Raw genomic sequence first — 22,850 nt, 5'->3', positions numbered from 1 at the left:
CTGCCTGCTGTTGGCTGCCGAGTCAAACCCGTGCGGTCTGACTGGGAGCTGTCATTACTCTACGAGGACCCCTACAGGATACGTGGGTTTGTGTTCAGTCTTTGCAAGGCCCTGCAGCACTGTGTTTACTGACGGCACAGAAATACACTCCCTGATCCTGCGGCTCGACTCACCTCACGGTGAACGACCCGTTGTAAGCATCGGGTTTGGTGGCTGAGAATTTGCTGGTGTTGAAGGAGCCAAAGTCGTGGTTCTTTCTCCCTAGTGCTGTGAAGACGACCAGCCTCATGGTTCCTCCTGGCAGCTGTCGGAACCAGTACATCTGAGTGTAACCTGCAGTCTTTGTGTGACTGCAGTCCATTGTAGCATCTTCCCCTTCAGGTTTCCACAAGCTGGACATTTGGGTGACATCATCAGCGCCTGTCAGACCTGCTAGAAGAACAGATTGGTCTCGTTTCTGTAAAGGTCAAAGAGTAACGCAGGGTTGCAGTGTTTGAGGCTGCTTCTACCTTTAATCCAGAGAAGAAGAATTAGTGCCACATTTTTCATGATGACAGCCATGTTGTGTCTATCCTAAGGATGCAGTTAGTCAAGTTAAAGTACTGGAGGAGTTAGAGGTCAAAATATCAGTGGTGGGCGTGTCATTCGAGACTTTCCCTCCTCTTTTATTGTGTCTGCCACGAGGTTCCTCTGCAGCAGAGGAAATGGAATGTTTAGATAACGATGAACTGGGGTTTTTGCTCAACGCTCTCATGCGACTCTGTCACTGTGTTGACTCACGGCACAGAAATACACTCCCTGGTCCTGTGGCTCCACTTTCTCCACAGTCAACGTCCCACTGAGGGCGTTGGTCTTGTTGGTCGAGAATCGTTTCCCCTTGAACTCTGGCTCAAATTTTGGTTCGGACTTGGGTGCAGTGAGCACCATCTGTTTCATGCCTTCTCCCGGCAGCTGTCGGAACCAGTACATCTGGTAGTAGAATTCACCCTTTGTGTGTCTGCAGTCCATTGTGGCGTTTTCCCCTTCAGTTGTCCAAAGTGTGGAGTTCTGGATGACGTCGTCCCCAGCCATCAGACCTGTGAGGAGAGCAGACCATTTAGCTGTGCTAACTGGAGAGATGATACAGTCGGGAAGGATTGGGACTGGTTGTACCTTCGATATCCTGAGCAGAAGAATCAAAGTAACGTGTTTTATGAAATCCATGTTGTCTGCACTCTGAGACCTTCGCTCATGTATTGTCTGTCAGAGAAGATGAAAGTATTGCAGGTGGGAGGGACCCTGGTTTGTGGATCAATATTCATATTGTCAATGTGTTGATGTTCTGCTCATCACTTTTGTTAAATAAGGTCTCCTCCTGCTGGTGTAAGATAAAAACTGAGGCCTCTGAAGGAGATTATGTCTGGTGTTTGAAGCTGCAGCGTTAGCTGTGTGTGTGTGTCAAGTGTGTTTGTGTCATGTGGTGTGTGTCAGTGGACGAGGAAGGAGCAGAAAGAGAGAGCTGTGTGTGGAGAGAAAGAGAGTTGTGTCATCCCCCCCCCCCCTCCATTTATAGCTCTTATCATGATTGGTTTGTAGTGGTACTGGTTTTACTGCTACTTGACACAATTTTCATCCTCTCACTAGCTAAAGATGCAAGCAGCAAGTCACAACATTTAGCAAATTAATATGGTATTGAACTAGAAATTTTTTTGAAATTTTTCATCATGCCTTGACAGTTTTAGACCCCTCAATTCAATTCAACTTTCTGACATGCAGAAAAGGACACACTGATGACTTCCCCATCTCTTTTCGAACAGTACTCTGTCTCTGTAAAATGAAGTAAACTTCCTGCGGTTCATTCAGGAAATTAGACGACATTACCATGGATGCTATCTGCTCCAACATGGAAAATAAATTGATCCAAGCCCATTTTTTGAACAGGATTCTCAACTCTCCTGCCACAATCAAAATATGGTCCGTTTTCCTTCTACACAACTGCCCCCTACTCTACTGCTCATTAATAATCACAGTAATAACATCCATCTATCCACCCGTCCACCCATCCATCCATCCATCCATTTCCAATACATTATTTCTTAACTCAGGGTCACAGGGTTCTGCTGGAGCCTATCCCAGGTGTCATAGGGCAAGGAGAGGCAGGGAGACACCTTGGACGTTCTTGGTGTGAGGCAGCAGCACCAACCATTGCACCACCTTGTGGCCAATATAACATAATGACGTTATTTGCTTTGCAATGTGCTTTTATTCCCGCTAGATGGAAGCAAATTGCAGCCATTGATGCTTCTGACAGTGCGCTGTTTGGTCTAATCTAGTTCATTATGCCAGTCTTCTTGCTCGTCTGCTATGTGCAATGCGTTGCAAGTTTATCCTGCAGATGGCGCCCTGCCCACTGAAACATTCTGCACTTGGCATCAGGCACAGCTGAGATGTCAGTGGAAAGTTTCAGTCTGGTCACAAGACACACGTGCCCAGGCTCAACATTATGATTGTGTGGATCCAGGAGAGTCGGGCAGTGATGAGCTGCTGGTTCTCTTATGTAGCCAACTTTTTGTCCCCTCACTTGTTTCCCTGAGAGATTCTGACATTCTAGTCTGTCCTGTCTGTTACATTGAATCCTGCTTTTTCACAGAGTTGCAGACGTTTATAGCGAAGGTTGTTTTCAATAGGACTGTCAACAGGTTAGACAGTTAAAGTGCTTCTGCATATACATGCCAAAGTGTCTGGTTACCAACAGTATTAATATCAGCACCATGTCTTTGGTGATTCCATTAGACACAGAAGAGACCTGAGCTCTGGTTTTAGCAGTAGAAGCAACAGCTTGTCTCTGCAGGATGAGGTTTTGTGGCTCAGATGTTGAGATGCTGCATATACTTTGTGGTTGCAAATCTGCTGTTTCCTGTTTGTTTCACTCTGACGAGCGCAAACATGTTTTTGACATTGTTCAATGTTATCTAAAAACAAAACAAATGGTTCGCAAGGTTCCTCAACGAGTGATCCAATGATGAGATCCCTATCACATGTCACAACTGTCCACCTCCTCATTCCTAGTTGCTAAATTATGATGATTTGACGCATGTAGTTAAGAGATGCTCATAACAGTATCAGGTGGGAGGAATCGTGGTGAAAACAAGCTTCAACTTTTGTGGTTCCTGCCAAGGCCTCCAGTGGAAAATAGCTGTTAAAAATAACACAAGTGACTTTCCAGAAGATAAAACTGTGACTCACGATATTACGGGACTCAAGAAGATTGGGTAGAAATACTGAATGTCAAGTCTTCAGTTGAGAAGATGCCTTTTTGTTTATACTGCTCCAACAAACGGCCTAAAGGCTTTTTGAGAAGTAATAAAAGTCCAGTAGAGTATTGGCTTTGGCTGGAGGTTGTCAACAGAGGGCTAATATGCAACTTCTTGGATGTTCTCTGTGTTTTTTGCATTTTGTTTTGTGTTTTTACGATTAATGACATTAGAAGATGGGGGTGATTATTTCAATTTACTCCTGACAATGATACTCTCAACAAAGAGCTCTCATTGTTTCCACATGCTGATTAGTTTTAATGTGGTTTGTCTGTTTGACACAGGACTTGAACCTCATGTGATGGATAAACAATGTTTAAAGAGCTGCAGTAACTCATAATGCAGCTTCACAGTTGACAGTTGACACAGAAATGAATGTTTTCCCAGCTGTGTGGACAGAGAGAGGGCGTGTGTGTGTGTGTGTACTGCGGATAAGCAGGTGCAATGCGAGGAGCGTGGCTGCGGAAACAAACAAGAAGACAGTTTCATCGTTTCTCAGCAGAGAAACAAGGCTGCGTGACCACATCCTGCACCTCTGCAGCATTTTGGCCCCAGTTTCACACTTGATGTGCTCACACACTCTTAAATCAATAAGGTACCAGGGTGAAGATACACACACTGACTTTATTAAACAAAAAAAAACTAAAAAAAACTGTGCTCTGAAAAAACACTTGTATGAACACAAATAAAAAGAAGAAGAAGTAGAAGAAGAAGTGGTGAATGTGAGGGTTTCCAGATTTGAACAGTCTTCATTTCCCAGCAGCCCCTCTGCTTGTCTCTCTCAGGGGCTCAGCTTCCCCGCTGACCTCTGAAAGCATGAAGACACACAGTGTTTTTAAGAGGAGAGGAAAAGAGGCAGAGGTCAAAGGTGGCACTGTGCTAGAAACCAACCTGAAGCCTGTATAGCAGAAATGCCACAAAGGCACAGTAGACGCAGCTCTTGGCGATGAAGACGATGTAGGAGAGTTTAGCCGACTGGCTGATCTTCAAGTATTTCTCTATGGGGGTTTTAAGCAGACAGTTAAAATTTTGAAGTTCCTCACTGGGAACATATCACACCTGAAATCTAAGACATTCTCACCTCTGGTCAGACTGTCCATTACTGGAGCTGAGAGGCAGAATGAACACAAACACATGGTTATTTCCCAGCCAGTCGTCAGGTTGGACATCTTCTCATCGCCCCAGTGGACTCACCTGGTTCACCATTGACCGTATCTGTTGTAATTATGTCACTGGTTCCATTGAAGATCTTGACGATGCATTTGAACTGGGTGTCAGGATTGAACCAGGTGTCAGCAGAGACCGTTAGCCTGCTGCTGATCTTGTAGTATTGCTCCCCCTGAGGCCGCAGTGGAGCAGTGTCTGTTGCCACGCCATCCTTGACCTCCTCCCCATTCTGCTCCCAGGACACGGAGACGTGGTCTGGGTAAACGACTGAGGCCACACACACAAGCGTCTTGATTCTTCCGTTGTCCTTCCTGCTTCTGCATTCCTCCTCTGAAGGTGTTATAAGATTCACCGTCGGTGGTGTCACTTGGCAAGTTTCCTCTGCAGAGAAATGTAAAAAAAAACTCTTTACCTCTGGTGAAACTTTACTTTGCTGGAGCTGAGAGGCAGACTGAACTCCAACACATGGTTATTCCCCAGCCAGCCATCAGGTTGGACATCTTCTCCACCCCAAAGTCAACTCACCTGGTTCACCATTGACTGTATCAGTTGTAATTATATCACTGGTCCCGTTTAAAATCTTGACAATACATTTGAACTGGGTGCCAGGATTGAACCAGGTGTCAGCAGAGACCCTCAACCTGCTGCTGATCTTGTAGAATTTCTCCCCCTCAGGTTGCAGTGCTGCAGTGTCTGTCGCCACGCCATCCTTGACCTCCTCACCGTTCTGCTCCCAGGACACGGAGACCTGTTCCGGGTAGAAGCCAGAGGCCATGCACACCAGCGTCTTCTTTCTGCCCTTGTCCTTGTTGTTTCTGCATTCCTCCTCTGGAGGCTTCATAAGATTCACGGTTGGTGCGGTCACTTGGCAATTTTCTTCTGCAGCAAAATAGACAAAAGACATCTTTACCTGTGGTCAGACTGGCAGGAGGAGAAAATGTCCAACCTGTTGACTGACTGGGAAATAACCAATTAATCTCTTGGCTCCAGCAAAGCCCAGTCAACTCACTTGATTCACCATTCACTTGATCCATCTTAATTCTGTTATTGGTCCCATCAAATAACTTGACGATGCATGTGAACTGGGTGCCAGGATTGAACCAGGTGTCAGCGGAGACCCTCAGTCTGCTGCACATGATGTAGTATTGCTCCCCCTCAGGTCGTAGGGTGGCAGTGTCCATTGCCACGCCATCCTTGACCTCCTTCCCGTTCTGTTCCCAGGACATGGAGGCGTGGTCTGGGTAGAAGCCAGAGGCCACGCACACCAGCGTCTTCTTTATGTCTTTGTCCTTCTGGTTTCTGCATTGCTCCTCTGAAGGTTTAATAATCTGCACCGTCGGTGATGTCACTTGGCGATTTTCTTCTGCAGAAACAAACATTCAAGTCAGTGTGAAAGCTGTGCAGTAGTTCCAGTCTGGTAGTGGTGCAGGATGTGGGAGGGTGACAGAGAATCGAGTGACCTTTCAGAGTTGACGCAATTTCAGGTCACCATGGCGGTTTGTGTAAAAAGTCTCTTAGGAAGTCTTACTGAGAACCGTCAGCCTGGTTTCTTCTCTGAAGACGGGAGGATAAGAAGTCGAGCATACTGCCGACTGGCGTGTGAAAAACTCACTAATCTACCGACCGGCTGCTTCACACTCGAAGTGGTTTGAAAGCACAAAGCACCGCAGAATAATCAGCTTGCCAACAGTTTAGAGTCGTGTCAGCAGCCTTCATCCAGTCCTGCCGCCCAAATATTCTATGTTTTTCAGTTTTCCTCAAGTTCTGCTCTGACCACACACATCAATGACGTTTATACCACTAAACAACATGTTGTTCATACGACAGCTCTCAGAGTTAACACTCAATTAGGTAAAGAAGCGCGGACGTGTCAAATATTTGAAGGATTTTCTCACCCAGCAGTGAGTCTGGTCCCTCTGCCAAAGTAAGCAGGATAATAATTGTTCACACTGATACAACACTGCAGAAAAAAGCTGCTAGCAGCGTTTCTTCTACACTTCACACTCATTCACTCTTATTGGACGTGCATTCTTTCCTCACACAATTTAACCACATTAACAGCTCTTAATGTTTTTGTAAACCTCACCAGCACCCAAACTGAGACGTTCCTTTAGAATTTGCCTTTTCATCTTGGCCATCAGTTTAAAACAGCATTGTTGTAGTGTTGTTGAGGGAGGAACGATGAGAGGAGATTTTGGTGCTTTACTCACTGAGAACAGCCAGTTTGGTTCCTGAGCCAAAGTGAGCTTAGTAATGGGCACAAAGTGTGAGCATGGTGCCAAATAGACAAATAGTTTGGCCCAACCTTTTTTTTGTTTGTTGATGTATGTCGACTCACCTAAAACAATCATTTTGATTCCTTGGCCAAAGTAAACCGTTTTCACCAAGAACAGTGAGATTTGTCCCTTTTCCAAAGTAGGCTTTGTTAAGATTATCACAGTGCAGAAACGCAGCATCAAACTAAAACCTTTCCCTCTGGTCAATGCAAAAATGTTTTCATATCTTTGTAGAACATTCATTCATCCATCTTCCATACCCGCTTATTCCTATTCAGGGTCACGGGGGTCTGCTGGAGCCTATCCCAGCTGTCTTAGGGCGAAGGCAGGGTGACACCCTGGACAAGTCGCCAGTTCATCGCAGGGCCTTTGTAGAACATGAATGGGCATATTTACCTAGAACTGTCAGCTTGGTTCCTTGGCTGAAGTGAGTAGGCTCAGTGTAGCCCACAGTGTTTTCACCTCAGCTCATTATTGCAGCTTCTTCAGACTGATGGATCCTCCTCCTTTACAACAACAACCAAACTAAATGAATGTTTTTTTCTGTTTAATCAAATAGTTAAAAGTCAGACTCACCAAAAACAATGTGGTTGGTTCATATTCCAAAGTATGCTTCAGTTCCAATGAACCCTTAATGCCCTTAATGTCTCCTTGACCAAAAAGTCTCCAGACTTTCTATAATCTGCACATTGAGTTGATATAATAATCCAGAGGAAGGAGAAAGGATGAGTTCAACCATGTCCAAAGTCCTGTTTGCTTTTCATCCAAATGAGCTGGAGGAACATCCAAACACTCCTCACAAGAGTTTGAAGAGTAATTCTGCATGTTTTCCAGCATATGTTGTGAATAAAAATTGACTTTTCTAAGGTCAGAGTGTCCTGATGCCTCACACACCTTCACCTGGGTGATGTTTCCTGCTAAACTGGAGTGGCAGGCAGCGTGCAGCATCCTCCACACTGAGTGCTAATGCTGGGAGGTTTTTGTACGGTGGCTCAATGGGATTGTATCACGTGGGTCCCAAGTATCCACAGTGAAAATGCACCACACAAAAACCTGCCGTGTGTTTGGCTGCCTGCTCAACCCTCCCTCCACATCTCAGCCTCCATCTGTGTGGGAGCAGCTGCAGCAGTCGGCCGCCTGCTGCTATTTCTGTGTGACAGCGGCTGAGAAAAGAAGAGTACAGGGAGGGAAAAGGAAGTTCAACTGGCCTGTTTGTGTTTGTTTTGGCTTGTTTGGGGAAGTGACATCACAGCTGGTCACACCTCTCTCTCTTCCTAGCCTGTCTCTCCTGGCAACAGGAGACAAACAGCTGATCAGTAGGTGATACAACTCCTTTTTAGATGGATCGGCCGATGACCAAAAAAAAAATCAAATCAAATAGCTTTATTGTGTGAGTGTATTGTGACCTCAAGCAACTTTCTTTTTAAGGCTATTTGCACATTACAACTGCTGTGTCATGTTAAAAAATTGTTAGCTACCACCGCTTACTCAATGTTCTTTTTGTGTTTTGTGTTCGCTGGCAGCGAAACTTAAGAAGCAGCAGTTTGCTGCCTCTTAAGTTTCGCTTTGTGAGCGATTTTAACGCACTTGTGTCAACATCTGTTGAATTAAGCTGTTACTGTTTAGTGCTTTGTGGCTAAAAATAAAAGATTTTATGACTCGATGGATTGTTTCATTGTCTTGATTTTCACAGCGAGGACAGTGATTTGAAACAAGTCAACAGCATTAAACAAAGAATTTTAAGGCCGACTAAAATGTTTTGAAACACAAAAAAGTTAAACATATTATTATGGGGACAACAAGAAGAAGAGAAGAAGCGCCGCTGGAAATGCGCCCAGAGCTAGCCATGGAGCGATCTGGTGTCGATTACTAATCCTGGTCAGAAAGCCCCACCCACAGCCTTCTGAGTGCATTTTGCTTTTACCAGACGGTAAAAGCACAATACAAAAGGAAAAAAGGACAAAAAAAGGACAAAAGGAAAAGGCAAAGGCAAAAAACTTTTGTCATTGTTTTTTCCATTAGTCTTTTACAATGACAAAACAGAAAAGGCAAAGACAAAATGTACCTTTATATTTGTATTCATTCATTCATTCATTCATTTTTAATTTTGACATTCCTGTGATTCCATAATTCACAAGGAAATTTCATTTTATGTTCTTCATGCTGACATTGCAGCTCTTCCATTATGGGTTCAGACACACTTAGAGAAGGAGGGTCAGAGAGTCAGCAGCTTCTCTTGATTTGGTTTTAGTCGCTCACGTGTATGGATTCCACTACTTGAAGTAGACTTTGGGTACATTTACTGCAGGTTGGGATATGTTGCAGTTCCGACTGTCCTTGTGAGCTCCATAAAGTCTGTTGTCAATTGCATAATGCTGCTATTATAAGTCAGGGTGGGGTCGATCCAATCCAGTGTTTGCGTTGGATTCTGATACCAACATAATTCATGGATTGGAAATTTCTGATCAATGATCAACTCATGTAAAATCAACAATAATGATAATAATATTAAAGCAGACAGAGCTCTGATGTCGGAGACGTTTCTCAGCCTATTTTTCCTCCACACTTTAATCATTGGTGCAGTCAGGGTCTCAAGGAGATGTGGGTTTTAAGTGAAGTGAAGACATTAAACCACATCACTGTGCTCTTTCTTGCAGCGCAGAAATACACACCTGAGTGTGACGGATCAGCTCTGGGAATTATCAGCGCTCCTTTTTGCTTGCTTTCCCTGGTGATCTCAAAGTGATTCCTAAACTGATCCTCATAGTCAGGGCTACTGCCATAATAGTTGTATCCAATCAAGCTGATCGAGCCCTTGTCCTTCTGCTGGTACCACAGCATTACAGTCAAGCTGCTGTCATCGTGGCTGCAGCTGATTTTTACCCTTGTTGCCGCGTTGACTATTTTTGGGAAGGACGGCTCAAATCTCAGTCAGCGCCTCATCTGTCAGAAAAAAAGGAAATTGCATTAAAATTCAGCTGAATTAAAATTAAAGATGTACAATTCAGTTGATTTAGAAATTCAACACAACAATGAAATGAGTGTTTTCAATGTTTTGGACGTTACATGGCAGTAAGATGAGGAGAAGTCCAGTCAGAGACGGAGACATGTTGGAGCCGCTGTGGATGAAAGTGATGAAACTTCTTCTGCTCATTCTCATGTCCCAGTAACAGGAAGAGATCAGGGCTTTTAGTGAGGGAGGGGCTTGAAGCCACATATAAGTCACATCTTCTCTCATCAGCTTGAATTGGTCTTTGAACTGCTTCTCATAGGTCGGGGAACTCTGACCATATGTGTAACCAATGAGATCCAGAGACCGGCCGTCCACTTTCTGCTGGTAGCAGAGCATCACCTGAAGGTTGTTGTCATTATGACTGCAGGATAGGCAGACTGTGGTGTTCTCTCCTACTATCTGTTGAGGAGAGTCCTTGAAGGTCACTGTGCTCACCAGGAGGAGGGACAACAAGATTGTTGATGCAAAGAGAGAGAAAAAAAAACAAGGAAAATATTTTTTGCTGCTGTTTTAAGTTGAGACGGTGTTTGAGCTCACTTAATAAAAAGAGATGAGAAGTAAGTTAAAGTTTAACAACCAGTGATTGTCACATCCTGAAGGATGTGAATTGTCCTCTGCATTTGACCCATCATCCTCTGAGGGAGCAGTGGGCAGCAGCGGTGAAAAGCTGTCTTACCTGGTCTCTGCCTCCCCCTGTTGGTGAAATGTCAGCCGTCAAGATGGTTGTGCAAGTTTTTGATTTTCTAATTATGATATTTTTATATAAAACATTCAGAGACAAAATGAAAGTAAATTCTTTATATTTTCCAATGTTGTGTTTAAATGTAAATTATCATAAGTAAGGAACACATCTGCTTCTGGATTTATTTTCTGGGCTTCCAGGATTGTAGGAGAGTCATAATACATATAACCAATAAGCTTGAGGGCAGAATCTCCTAGTGAGCACTGGTACCATAGAATGGTGTCATAGCCTGGGATGGTATGTCTGAAGCTCAGGTGGACTTCTTGGTTTGGTTTCACTATCAGGTCGGTGGGAGTCTGGAAAACTTGTTGACCTTTACTGAGGTAGAAACTCCTGGAAGGAATTAGAAGGCAACATTAAGTTGCTAGATTAGTGTGATAGTGGTGGAGTGTCTGTCTTAGCATGTGAAGTTGCTTGTTTGGATTAAATTACTGGGAAAACATTCAAAAGACTTTAACAGTGAGAAATAAGTTGTTTCTCTCAGGTCAGTAATGAATTGAAACACTGTATAAATACGTCACCTTTCATCCTGGAGATGATGAGGTTTTAACATGATGTGAATAGCGTCATGTTGAGTTCAGTGACCCAGCTGGAGTTGTTTGTGCTGCTTTTTCAACCAAAGGAAGAGACAGGAAGTGATGTTGTCATCACGTCACATTGTTAACATGTGAAGCTCAACATTTCAGTAGACAGTGAGGAAGTTCTTTGAATGTGATGAGGAACAGAAACATAAGCATCATGTGGAGATCATACATGGAGTTCAAAGTCTAATGTGAATAATGATAAACGATGAAGATAATATGATGTGGTCGGGAGATGTGGCTTCATGTTGGTTCCTCTGCCCTATTCTCAGAGTATTTCTGGTGCTCCAGCTTCTGGTAAGAGTTAAGTCACTTCCTGATTCCGCTGCCCAATCAGTTTTTGTTCAGCCGCTCTGCATCTCGCATTACCATGTTTGCTTACAGCACAAAAGTAAATGCCCCTGTCCTCCAGCTGCAGGTCTTTCACAGTCAGAGCGCCAGTGGAGAATTTTTCTTTGGTTGCTGAATACCTTCTGTCGGCTCCCTTGTTGCCAGGTTTCCCACCATAAAATGTGCAGACAGCCATGCTCATGCTTTCCCCCCCGATGCCAAAACCAGTACATCTGGTTATAAGTAACATCTCCACTGTGGTTTCAGTTCATCTCTGCAGAGTTTCACACTGCAGTCAAATAAAATCAATGTTATCTTGGAGGTGGGAGAGATCATCTTTAATGTTACTTCCTGGTTTGCTTGTCACTTTTGTTGAAGGTCTCCTCCTGTAAAATCAGCCCTAAAGCAGCTTTTAAAAGAAAATTTCCAACACACACCAATATTTTCTCATACCTATTTCAAACTCCCTGTGCCCACACATGCACTCAATCTCCCCTCAGCACTGTCACAATGGTTCCAATTCCCAACTTTCTGATGTCTTTCAAACCTCTGAAGCTAAAATGGGGAGTGGTGTGAACCCAAATGCAGCACAAACAGCGTAGTAGAGATTGTAATGACCTTTATTAGAACAGTCCGCAGGTGAAATGGCAGGTAAGGGAGAAGGTGCTGGATCAGGCAGAAGGCTGGTCGGGTTGTCAGGGAGCTGACGGTGGAGGCTGTTCGGGGGCTGAAGGCTGGTCTGGTGGTTGGGGAGCAGGAGCAGGCAGGTCAGAACACCGGGAAATCCAAGCAGGACCGGGCTCGGTCAGCAACAGGTGCGCATGCAGAGACCTGCGGGAAGGTCTTGCATGAGAATAAAGAATAATCTGGCAAAGAATGGGTGTGGAGCAGGAGCATATATACTGAGCTGATTGCAGATGAAGAGCAGCTGTGAGCACAGGTGAGTGGAGTTGGCTGATGAGGTAGGAGTGGCTGGCATGCTGAGTGGAAAAGTACTGTGACCCAATAACAGAACTATAACAAGAGCAAGTCATGCCTCTCCTTTGTGTGACTGCCAATCTGTCATTGTTAACTCTCCTCTCACCAATGGAATAGTTCTTTCTTCCTTCAAAACTGCCACCATCACCCAAATCCTGAAAAACTGGCTCGTATCCCAATATTTACACTAATCTCATTCCCTTCTCCAACCACCTTTCATTTCCAAAATCCTCGAAAAAGTAGCCAAAAAGGTTTTTGCATGAGCACCAAAACTGCCCTTATAAAAATCCAGTCAACAGTCAACGTCCCACTGAGGGCGTTGGTCTTGGTAGTCGAGAATCGACTGGCTCAAATTTTGGTTCGGACTTGGGTACAGTGAGCACCATCTGTTTCATGCCTTCTCCCGGCAGCTGTCGGAACCAGTACATCAGATAGTTTCACCCTTTGTGTGTCTGCTGTCCATTGTGGCGTTTTCCCCTTCAGTTGTCCAAAGTGTGGAGTTCTGGATGACGTCGTCCCCAGCCATCAGACCTGTGAGGAGAGCAGACCATTTAGCTGTGCTAACTGGAGAGATGATACAGTTGGGAAGGATTGGGACTGGTTGTACCTTCGATCCTGAGCAGAAGAATTAAAGTAACGTGTTTTATGAAATCCATGTTGTCTTCACTCTGAGACCTTCGCTCATGTATTGTCTGTCAGAGAAGATGAAAGTATTGCAGGTGGGAGGGACCCTGGTTTGTGGATCAATATTCATATTGTCAATGTGTTGATGTTCTGCTCATCACTTTTGTTGAATTAGGTCTCCTCCTGCTGGTGTAAAATAAAGACTGAGGCCTCTGAAGGAGATTATGTCTGGTGTTTCGAGACATGTTAGCTGTGTTTGTGTGCAGGTGTTCTTGTGTCATGTGGTGTGTGTCAGGTGTTGAGGGTGCTCATGTGTATCAGTGGACGAGGAAGGAGCAGAAGAGAGAGCTGTGTGTGGAGAGAGAGAAAGTTGTGTCATCCCCTCATTTATAGCTCTTATCATGATTGGTTTGTAGTGGTACTGGTTTTACTGCTACTTGTAACAAGTTTCATCCTCTCACTAGCTAAAGATGCATCAGCAAAATACCACAGTTGGCAAATTAATATGGTATTGAACAACATTAATATAACCCACACTAGAGATTTTTCATCATGCCTTGACAGTTTTAGGCTCATCAATTGACATCAATTCATTGACTTCATGACATGCAGAAAAGGACACACTGATGACTTAACCTGCTGTTCTGGTCTCTCCTCCTTACAACTGCACAGCTCATGAACTCCATATAAGTGACCATTTCCTCATCTCTTTAAGAGACAGTACCTTGGGGTGAGGCAGCAGCGCCAACCACTGCACCAATGTGGCCAATATAACATTATGATGTTATTTGCGTTATATTTGCAATATGCTTTTATTTCAGCTAGATGGCAGCAAATTGCAGCCACAGCAGTGAGCTCTGTTTGGTCTAATCTAGTTCATGATGCCAGTCTTCTTGCTCGTCTGCTATGTGCAATGTGTTGCAACTTTATCTTGCAGATGGCGCCCTGCCCACTGAAACATTCTGCACTTGGCATCAGGCACAGCTGAGATGTCAGTGGAAGGTTTCAGTCTGGTCACAAGACACGTGCCTGTGCTTAACAGTATGATTGTGTGGATCCAGGAGAGTCGGGCAGTGATGAGCTGCTGGTTCTCTTATGTAGCCAACTTTTTGTCCCCTCACTTGTTTCCCTGAGAGATTCTGACATTCTAGTCTGTCCTGTCTGTTACATTGAATCATGCTTTTTAACACAGATGCAGATATTTATAGTGAAGGTTGTTTTCAACAGGTCAACAGGTTAGACAGTTAAAGTGCTTCTGCATATACATGGCAAAGTGTCTGGTTACTAACAGTATAAATATCAGCACCATGTCTTTGGTGATTCCATTAGACACAGAAGAGACCTGAGCTCTGGTTTTAGCAGCAGAAGCAACAGCTTGTCTCTGCAGGATGAGGTTTTGTGGCTCAGACGTTGAGATGCTGCGTATACTTTGTGGTTGCACATCTGCTGCTTCCTGTTTGCTTGACGCTGACTCTCACAAACATGTTTTTGACATTGTTCAATGTTTTCTAAAAACAACAAAACAAATGGGTCGCAAGGTTCCTCAATGATGAGAGCCCTATTACATGTCACAACTGTCCGCCTCCTCGCTCTAGTTGCTAAATTACAATGATTTGATGCCCACAGTAAAAAAAAATAATAAAATGCTCATTACAGTATCAGGTGGGAGGAATCGTGGTGAAAACAAGCTTCAACCTTTGTGGTTCCTGCCAAGGCCTCCAGTGGAAAATGACTGTTAAAAATAACGCACAATCAGAAGATAAAAATGTGACTAATTTTAAGGCATCGTGAGAAATAAGAAAAGTGCAGGAGAACATTGGCTCAAAGCAGGAGGCTTTCAACAGAGGGCTAATATGCAATTTCCTGGAGGTTCTCTGTGTTGTTGTTGTTTTACGATTAATGACATTAGAAGATGGGGTGATTATTTCAATTTACTTTTTTACAATGACACTCAACAAAGAGCTCTCATTGTTTCCACATGCTGATTAATTTTAATGCGGTTTGTCTGTTTGACACAGGACTTGAACCTAATGTGATGGATAAACAATGTTTAAAGAGCTGCAGTAACTCATAATGCAGCTTTAGTTGACACAGAAATGAATGTTTTCCCAGCTGGGTCGACAGAGAGAGAGTGTGTGTGTGTGTGTGTGTGTGTGTGTGTGTGTGTACTGCGGAGAAGCAGGTGCAATGCACGGAGCGTAGCTGTGGTAACAAACAAGACGGCAGCCTTGTTTCTCAGCAGAGAAACAAGGCTGCGTGACCACATCCTGCGCCTCTGCAGCGTTTTGGTCCCAGTTTCACACTTGATGCACTCGCACACTCTTGAATCAATAAGGTACCACGGTGAAGATCCACACACCGACTTTATTAAGAAATTTAAAAAAATGTGCTCTTAAAAAACACTTATGCGAACACGAAGAAGTAGAAGAAGAAGTGGTGAATGCGAGGGTTTCCAGATTTGAACAGGCTTCATTTCCCAGCAGCCCCTCTGCTTGTCTCTCTCAGCAGCTTAGCTTCCCCGCTGACCTGAGCATGAAGACACATGGTGTTTTTAGGAGGAGAGGAGAAGAGGCAGAGGTCAAATGTCAAAAATGCCTCTGTGCTAGAAACCAACCTGAAGCCTGTACAGCAGAAATGCCACAAAGGCGCAGTAGACCCAGCTCTTGGCGATGAAGACAACGCAGGAGAGTTTAGCCGACTGGCTGATCTTGAAATATTTCTCTACAGGGGCTTTAAGCAGATGGTTGAAAATCTGAAGCTTCTCATGGTGATCATGTCACACCTCAAATCAAAGACATTCTTACCTATGGTCAGATTGTCCTTTACTGGAGCTGAGAGGCAGATTGAACATAAACACATGGTTATTTTCCAGCCAGTCGTCATGTTGGACATCTTCTCATCCCCCCAGTGGACTCACCTGGTTCACCATTGACCATAGCTGTTGTAATCATAAACTTTTCCCCATCAAAGAACTTGACGATGCATGTGAACTGGGTGTCAGGATTCAACCAGGTGTCAGCAGAGACCCTCAACCTGCTGCTCATCTTGTAGAATTTCTCCCCCGGAGGCCGCAGTGCAACGGTGTCTGTCGCCACGCCATCCTTGACCTCCTCCCCATTCTGCTCCCAGGACACGGAGACGTGGTCTGGGTAGAAGTCTGAGGCCACGCACACCAGAGTCTTGTTTCTCCCGTTGTCCTTCTGGTTTCTGCATTCCTCCTCTGAAGGCTTAATAAGCTTCACCGTCGGTGGTGTCACTTGGCAATTTTCTTCTGCAGTGAAATAGACAAAAGACTGGGGTTTGCTGGAGCTGAGACAGGTTAAACACAAAGACTTGGTTATTTCCCAGTTAGTCAACTCACTTGGTTCACCATTAACTATATCCGTCTTAATTATGTAAATGGTCCCATCAAAAAACCTGACGACGCATTTGAACTGGGTGCCAGGATTGAACCAGGTGTCAGCAGAGACCCTCAACCTGCTGCTGATCTTGTAGTAGTTCTCCTCCTCAGGCCAAAGGGCGGCTGTGCCCATTGTCACGCCATCCTTGACCTCCTCCCCGTTCTGCTCCCAGGACACGGAGGCGTGGTCTGGGTAGAAGTCTGAGGCCACGCACACCAGAGTCTTCTTGCTGCCTTTGTCCTTCTGGTTTCTGCATTGCTCCTCTAAAGGTTTAATAATCTGCACCGTTGGTAATGTCACTTGGCGATTTTCTTCTGCAGAGACAAACATTCAAATGTAGCGGTGCATGATGTGGTAGGGGTTACAGAAACTCGAGGGAACATTCAGAGTTGACGCAATTTCGGGTCACCTTGGCGGTTTGTGTAAAAAGTCTCTTAGGAAGTCTTACCGAGAACCGTCAGCCTGGTTCCTTCTCCAAAGACGGGAGGATAAGAAGTCGAGCATACTGCCGACTGGCGTGTGAAAAACTCACTAATCTACCGACCGGCTGCTTCACACTCGACGGGGTTTGAAATCAAAAAGCACCACAGAATAATCAGCTTGCGTGCAACAGTTTAGAGTCCTGTCAGCAGCCTTCATCCAGTCCTGCTGCCCACATATTCTATGTTTTTCAGTTTTCGTCAAGTTCTGCTCTGACCACACACATCAATGACGTTTATACCACTAAACAACATGTTGTTCATACGACAGCTCTCTGAGTTAACACTCAATTAGGTAAAGAAGCGCGGACGTGTCAAATATTTGAAGGATTTTCTCACCCAGCAGTGAGTCTGGTACCACTGCCGAAGTAAGCAGGATAATAATTGTTCACACTGATACGAGACTGCAGAAAAAAGCTGCTAGCAGCGTTTCTTCTACACTTCACACTCATTCACTCTAATTGAACTTGCATTCTTTCCTCACACAATTTAACCATTTAAACAGCTCTTAATGTTTTTGTGGCCGTGTTATGATTCAGTACATCCCCTTGCAGATCAAACAGCAGAAACACCTTCATGACATCAAACCTTTAGAGAAATTACTCTGGCTTTAAAATGATTTCTCAACTAAGACAGTTTTGTCCCATGGCCGAAGAAAGCCTGCAGTGTCCCACAGTCACAGTAAACCCCACCAGCACCCAAACTGAGACGTTCCTTTAGAATTTGCGGGTTTAATTCATTTAAATTATTTTTGATTTACAACAAATGTAACTTTAAAACTGCAAAGAAGACTGTCTGCCTCTTCTCAGGTGAACTGACCTTTGTTTTCCAACATGCTGCATCACTTTTGCCTTTTCATCTTGGCCATCATTTTAAAACAGTAGTGTTGTAGTGTTGTTGAGGGAGGAACAATCAGAGGAGATTATGGTGCTTAACTCAATGAGAACAGCCAGTTTGGTTCCTGAGCCAAAGTGAGCTTAGTAATGGGCACAAAGTGTGAGCATGGTCACAAATAGACAAATAGTTTGGCCAAAACTTTTTTTTGTTCGTTGATGTATTACACACATCCAAATCATTAAATTTTCTTGAACTACACAGCCTATGCACATTGTTTAATACTTCTTTGGATGTCGACTCACCTAAAACCATCATTTTGATTCCTTGGCCAAAATAAACAGTTTTTCTGCTAAAACCAAGAAGTTAAAATTCTGACTCACCCAGAACAGTGAGATTTGTCCCTTTTCCAATGTAGGCTTTGTTAAGGTTGTCACAGTGCAGAAACGCAGCATCAAACTAAAACCTTTCCCCCCGGTCAATTCAAAAAGGTTGTCATATCTTTGCAGATCATAAATGGGCATATTTACCTAGAACTGTCAGCTTGGTTCCTTGGCTGAAGTAAACAGGAGTAGTGGAGCAAGTACACACAGTGCTTTCACCTCAGCTCATTATTGCAGCTTGTTCAGACTGATGGATCCTCCTCCTTTACAACAACAACTAAATGAATGCCTTTGTTTTTTTTTTTGTTTGTTTTTACTAAACAAAATAGTTAAAAGTCAGACTCACTACAACAGTGAGTTTGGTTCCTTTTCAAAAGTAGGCTTCAGTTCCAATGTCACACTAAATGTCTCCTCTACAAAAAAGTCTCCAGACTTTCTATAATCTGCACATTGAGATGGTATAATAATCCAGAGGAAGGAGAAAGGATGAGTTCAACCATGTCCAAAGTCCTGTTTGCTTTTCATCCAAATGAGCTGGAGGAACATCCAAACACTCCTCACAAGAGTTTGAAGAGTAATTCTGCATGTTTTCCAGCATATGTTGTGAATAAAAATTGACTTTTCTAAGGTCAGAGTGTCCTGATGCCTCACACACCTTCACCTGGGTGATGTTTCCTGCTAAACTGGAGTGGCAGGCAGCGTGCAGCATCCTCCACACTGAGTGCTAATGCTGGGAGGTTTTTGTACGGTGGCTCAATGGGATTGTATCACCGTGGGTCTAGTATCCACAGTGAAAATGCACCACACAAAAACCTGCAGTGCATTTGGCTGCCTGCTCAGCCCTCCCTCCACATCTCAGCCTCCATCTCTGTGGGTGCAGCTGCAGCAGTCGGCCGCCTGCTGCTATTTCTGTGTGACAGCGGCTGAGAAAAGAAGCCAGAGTACAGGGAGGGAAAAGGAAGTTCAACTGGCCTGTTTGTGTTTGTTTTGGCTTGTTTGGGGAAGTGACATCACAGCTGGTCACACCTCTCTCTCTTCCCAGCCTGTCTCTCCTGGCAACAGGAGACAAACAGCTGATCAGTAGGTGATACAACTCCTTTTTCAGATGGATCGGCCGATGACCAAATGGAAATCAAATCAAATAGCTTTATTGTACCCAAGTTGAAACGAGATTTGTTCACGATGCCCATACCAAAGTGCAAAGAATAGCAATAAATAAAAGTAAATATTAACATAAAGCAATGCATAAAGTGATATAGAATAAGAATAACATGTATAAAAGTCCACAGTATAAAAGCAATAAAATACAGCACGCTTGCGTATTTTCTCGGTCTTTTTATCCGTCTCAACTTCCATTTGGCCGCTATTTATTGTCAAGGCTGGCATTTGATATGGTGGTGGGAGGGTAGTAGAGGGTAGTTTTGGGTACAGGGTGGTGTTTAGTGTCAGTGTTTAGTTTGGATCTTCTCATGGAGGTTTCTCTGACTTGGGCATCAGTGTGGCCCCCCTGGAGTTGCGGTTGTGTACTGCAGCGCATGCCACATGCACGTGCCACAGCCACAACATGTATTCTGTACAATACAGGCCTCGGACGCCAGGAGTGTCCGTCCCGTCAAGTGCGCTGTGAGTCCCACCCCAATTTTTTCTGACCCCCTTACAGTGTTCGAACTGTATCTTTCTAGTGCCTTTTAATAACCATATTTCCGGTGCGATAACCGTATAATTCCAGAGTTTAAACTGTATCTTTCGGGTGATTATCCGTATTTCCGGTGATGAACCGAATATTTATGGTATACTTGTATCCAGAATTTCTTACTAGGGCACTTGAATTGACAGTGACGACAAATTTTGGAAATTGCCAATGTGCAGACCTTCGATGAAACTGGTGTCTGCTTAACTTTTACTGGGGCCCCTTTGTCGTTAGTTGTCCTCCGAAGTTACCGCTGTTGAATTCTTTGCATCAGATCACTTCTCCTTCTTCATCATGTTGGGGTCACCAAATTGTTGGATCGCCTTATTTTCTGGCATTGTGCTAACGAGCCACACTTTCTTTGAATGAAGAATCTTAGGAGAATGCTGAATTCAATATGTCTTTAGTAAACAAATTACTTCAGGATTCAAATATACAGAGCTCTGGGTCAAGTTCAAGCCTAAAATCAACAAGTGCTATCAGTGTATGAAATCCGACTGACTCTTTGTCCCCTTCCTCAGTCTTTATAGATAGAAAAGGTCCAGTTGTTCTTGTTGGCGCTCTCAGATTACACCCTCCTCTGATTGGCTGTCTGGTCTTCGCATCCCACCCTCATTGGATGTTGCTGCTGTCAGTGTTCCCAGATGTAGGCTGAGGTCCGAGGTAGAGATGCTTGGTAGAGAGACGCCGGATCCTCTCTCGGCCTGGATCCGGCAGTCATCTAAGGTAACTGTTTTACGATGGGTGATTCCTGGGTCCTCTCTTAGGAATCATCTGAGTGAGTATATGATTATGTATAAGCATTTAGATTAAAACATAATAATACCTTCAGAATATGACTAAACTTTTCTAAGGCCAGAGTGGCCTGATGCATCACACACCTTCACCTGGATGATGTTTCCTCCTAAACTGGAGTGGCAGGCAGCGTGCAGCATCCTCCACACTGAGTGCTGATACTGGGAGGTTTTTGTACGGCGGCTAAATGGGATTGTATCACTGTGGCTCCCACGTACCCCACGGTGAAAATGCACCACACAAAAACCTGCCGTGTGTTTGGCTGCCTGCTCAGCCCTCCCTCCACATCTCGACCTCCATCTCGGTGGGAGCAGCTGCAGCAGTCGGCCGCCTGCTGCTATTTCTGTGTAACAGCTGCTGAGAAAAGAAGCCAGAGTACAGGGAGGGAAAAGGAAGTTCAACTGGCCTGTTTGTGTTTGTTTTGGCTTGTTTGGGGAAGTGACATCACAGCTGGTCACACCTCTCTCTCTCCTCCTGGCCTGTCTCTCTTGGCAACAGGAGAGAATAACAGCTGATCAGTAGGTGATACAACTCCTTTTACAGATGGATCGGCCAATTCAAAATCAAATCAAACAGCTTTATTGCACCAAGTTAAAATGAGATTGGATCAGGATGCCCAGACCAAAGTGCAAAGAATAACAATAAATATAAGTAAATATGAATATAAAGCAATGAATAAAGTAAAATTGAATTAAAACAACGTGTATAAAAGTCCACAGTATAAAAGCAATAAAATACAGCGCGTTAGTGTATTTCGTCGGTCTCTTTATCTGTCTCAACTTCCATTTGGCCGCTATTTACTGTCAAGGATGGCATTTGATATGGTGGTGGGAGAGTCTGCAATGTTGTCCAGGGAGGGCAGAGGGTGGCTGATGATCTTTTGTGCCAGTATTATGATCCTCTGCAGGGCTGTCCTGTCCTTTACAGTGAGGCTGGCATATCAGACTGTAATGGCATATGTCAGAAAACAAAGCTGGACAGAACACTCTCCACTGCGGAGTGATAAAATCTCTCCATCAGGTTGTCCTGCAGGTGACACTTCCCGAGCATTCTTAAGAAATACAGTCTTTGCTCTGCTTTGCTGACCATCGCCGCACTGTTGGTGTGCCAGGCCAGGTACTCAGCCACATGAAGAAACTTGAAGGAAGACACTATATCCACACAGGTACCACCCAGTTCCTCTGAAGGCTAAGCTTCACCGTCTGTGGTGTCACTTGGCAATTTTCTTCTGCAGTGAAATAGACAAAAGACTGGGGTTTGCTGGAGCTGAGACAGGTTAAACACAAAGACTTGGTTATTTCCCAGCTAGTCAACTCACTTGGTTCACCATTAACTATATCCGTCTTAATTATGTCACTGGTCCCATCAAAAAACCTGACGACGCATTTGAACTGGGTGCCAGGATTGAACCAGGTGTCAGCAGAGACCCTCAACCTGCTGCTGATCTTGTAGTAGTTCTCCTCCTCAGGCCACAGGGCGGCTGTGCCCATTGTCACGCCATCCTTGAAACAAAGCTGGACAGAACACTCTCCACTGCGGAGTGATAAAATCTCTCCATCAGGTTGTCCTGCAGGTGACACTTCCTGAGCATTCTTAAGAAATACAGTCTTTGCTCTGCTTTGCTGACCATCGCCGCTCTGTTGGTGTGCCAGGCCAGGTCCTCATGAAGAAACTTGAAGGAAGACACTATATCCACACAGGTACCGTTGATCCACAGGGGGGCCTGGTGTGCTCTCCTCTTCCTCTAGTCCATCACCATCACCTTGGTTTTGCTGGTGTTCAGCAAGAGGTTGTTCGCTGAACACCACATGACTAGTTTCTGGACCTTCTCCCTGTACTCTGTCTCATCGCCGTTGGAGATGACACCCACCAATGTGATGTCGTCCGCGAACTTGACGATGATGTTCAAGTGGTGGAGGGAGGTGCAGCATTGAAGAGAGTCGTGCTGAGTGTTTGAGTGGGGGATGTGTGGGGCCCCACTCTTACTTGCTGTGGCGGTCTGTCAGGAAGTCGTTTATCCAGGCACAGATGATGGGTGGGAAGTCCAGGTTGGTCAGCTTTTTGATAAGGATGTTTGGCAGGATGGTGTTAAATGCTGAACTAAAATCTACAAAGAGTATCGGGACACAGTTCCCCTGTTTTTCTGTGTGGCTCACAGCAGTGTGGAGGACAGTGGTGACGGCATCAGCTGTTGACCTATTTGCCTTGTAGGCAAATTGGTGTTGGTCAAAGTTCTCCGGGAGGTGGGACATGATGTGGCGTAG

General features: G+C 44.6%; 1 gene segment (V, D, J or C); it reads right to left on the bottom strand.

Moving 5' to 3' along the window:
* Positions 1-3,897: 3,897 nt before the first annotated feature.
* Positions 3,898-20,918, bottom strand: LOC142904845 (Ig heavy chain C region-like). The segment is given in 10 exon segments: positions 3,898-4,101; positions 4,185-4,291; positions 4,375-4,401; positions 4,488-4,841; positions 4,986-5,339; positions 5,470-5,823; positions 15,922-16,275; positions 16,366-16,719; positions 18,249-18,313; positions 20,805-20,918. Coding segments are annotated over 8 exon segments (1,749 nt in total).
* Between the last annotated feature and the right edge of the window lie 1,932 nt (positions 20,919-22,850).

This window comes from Nelusetta ayraudi, unplaced genomic scaffold, assembly GCF_046127955.1.
Source record: "Nelusetta ayraudi isolate G7.1 ecotype Tasmania unplaced genomic scaffold, CSIRO-AGI_Nayr_v1 ptg000133l, whole genome shotgun sequence".
NCBI lineage: Eukaryota > Metazoa > Chordata > Actinopteri > Tetraodontiformes > Monacanthidae > Nelusetta > Nelusetta ayraudi.
The sequence above is the reverse complement of the archived record's forward strand: the minus strand, read 5'-3'. Positions and strand labels throughout refer to the sequence as shown.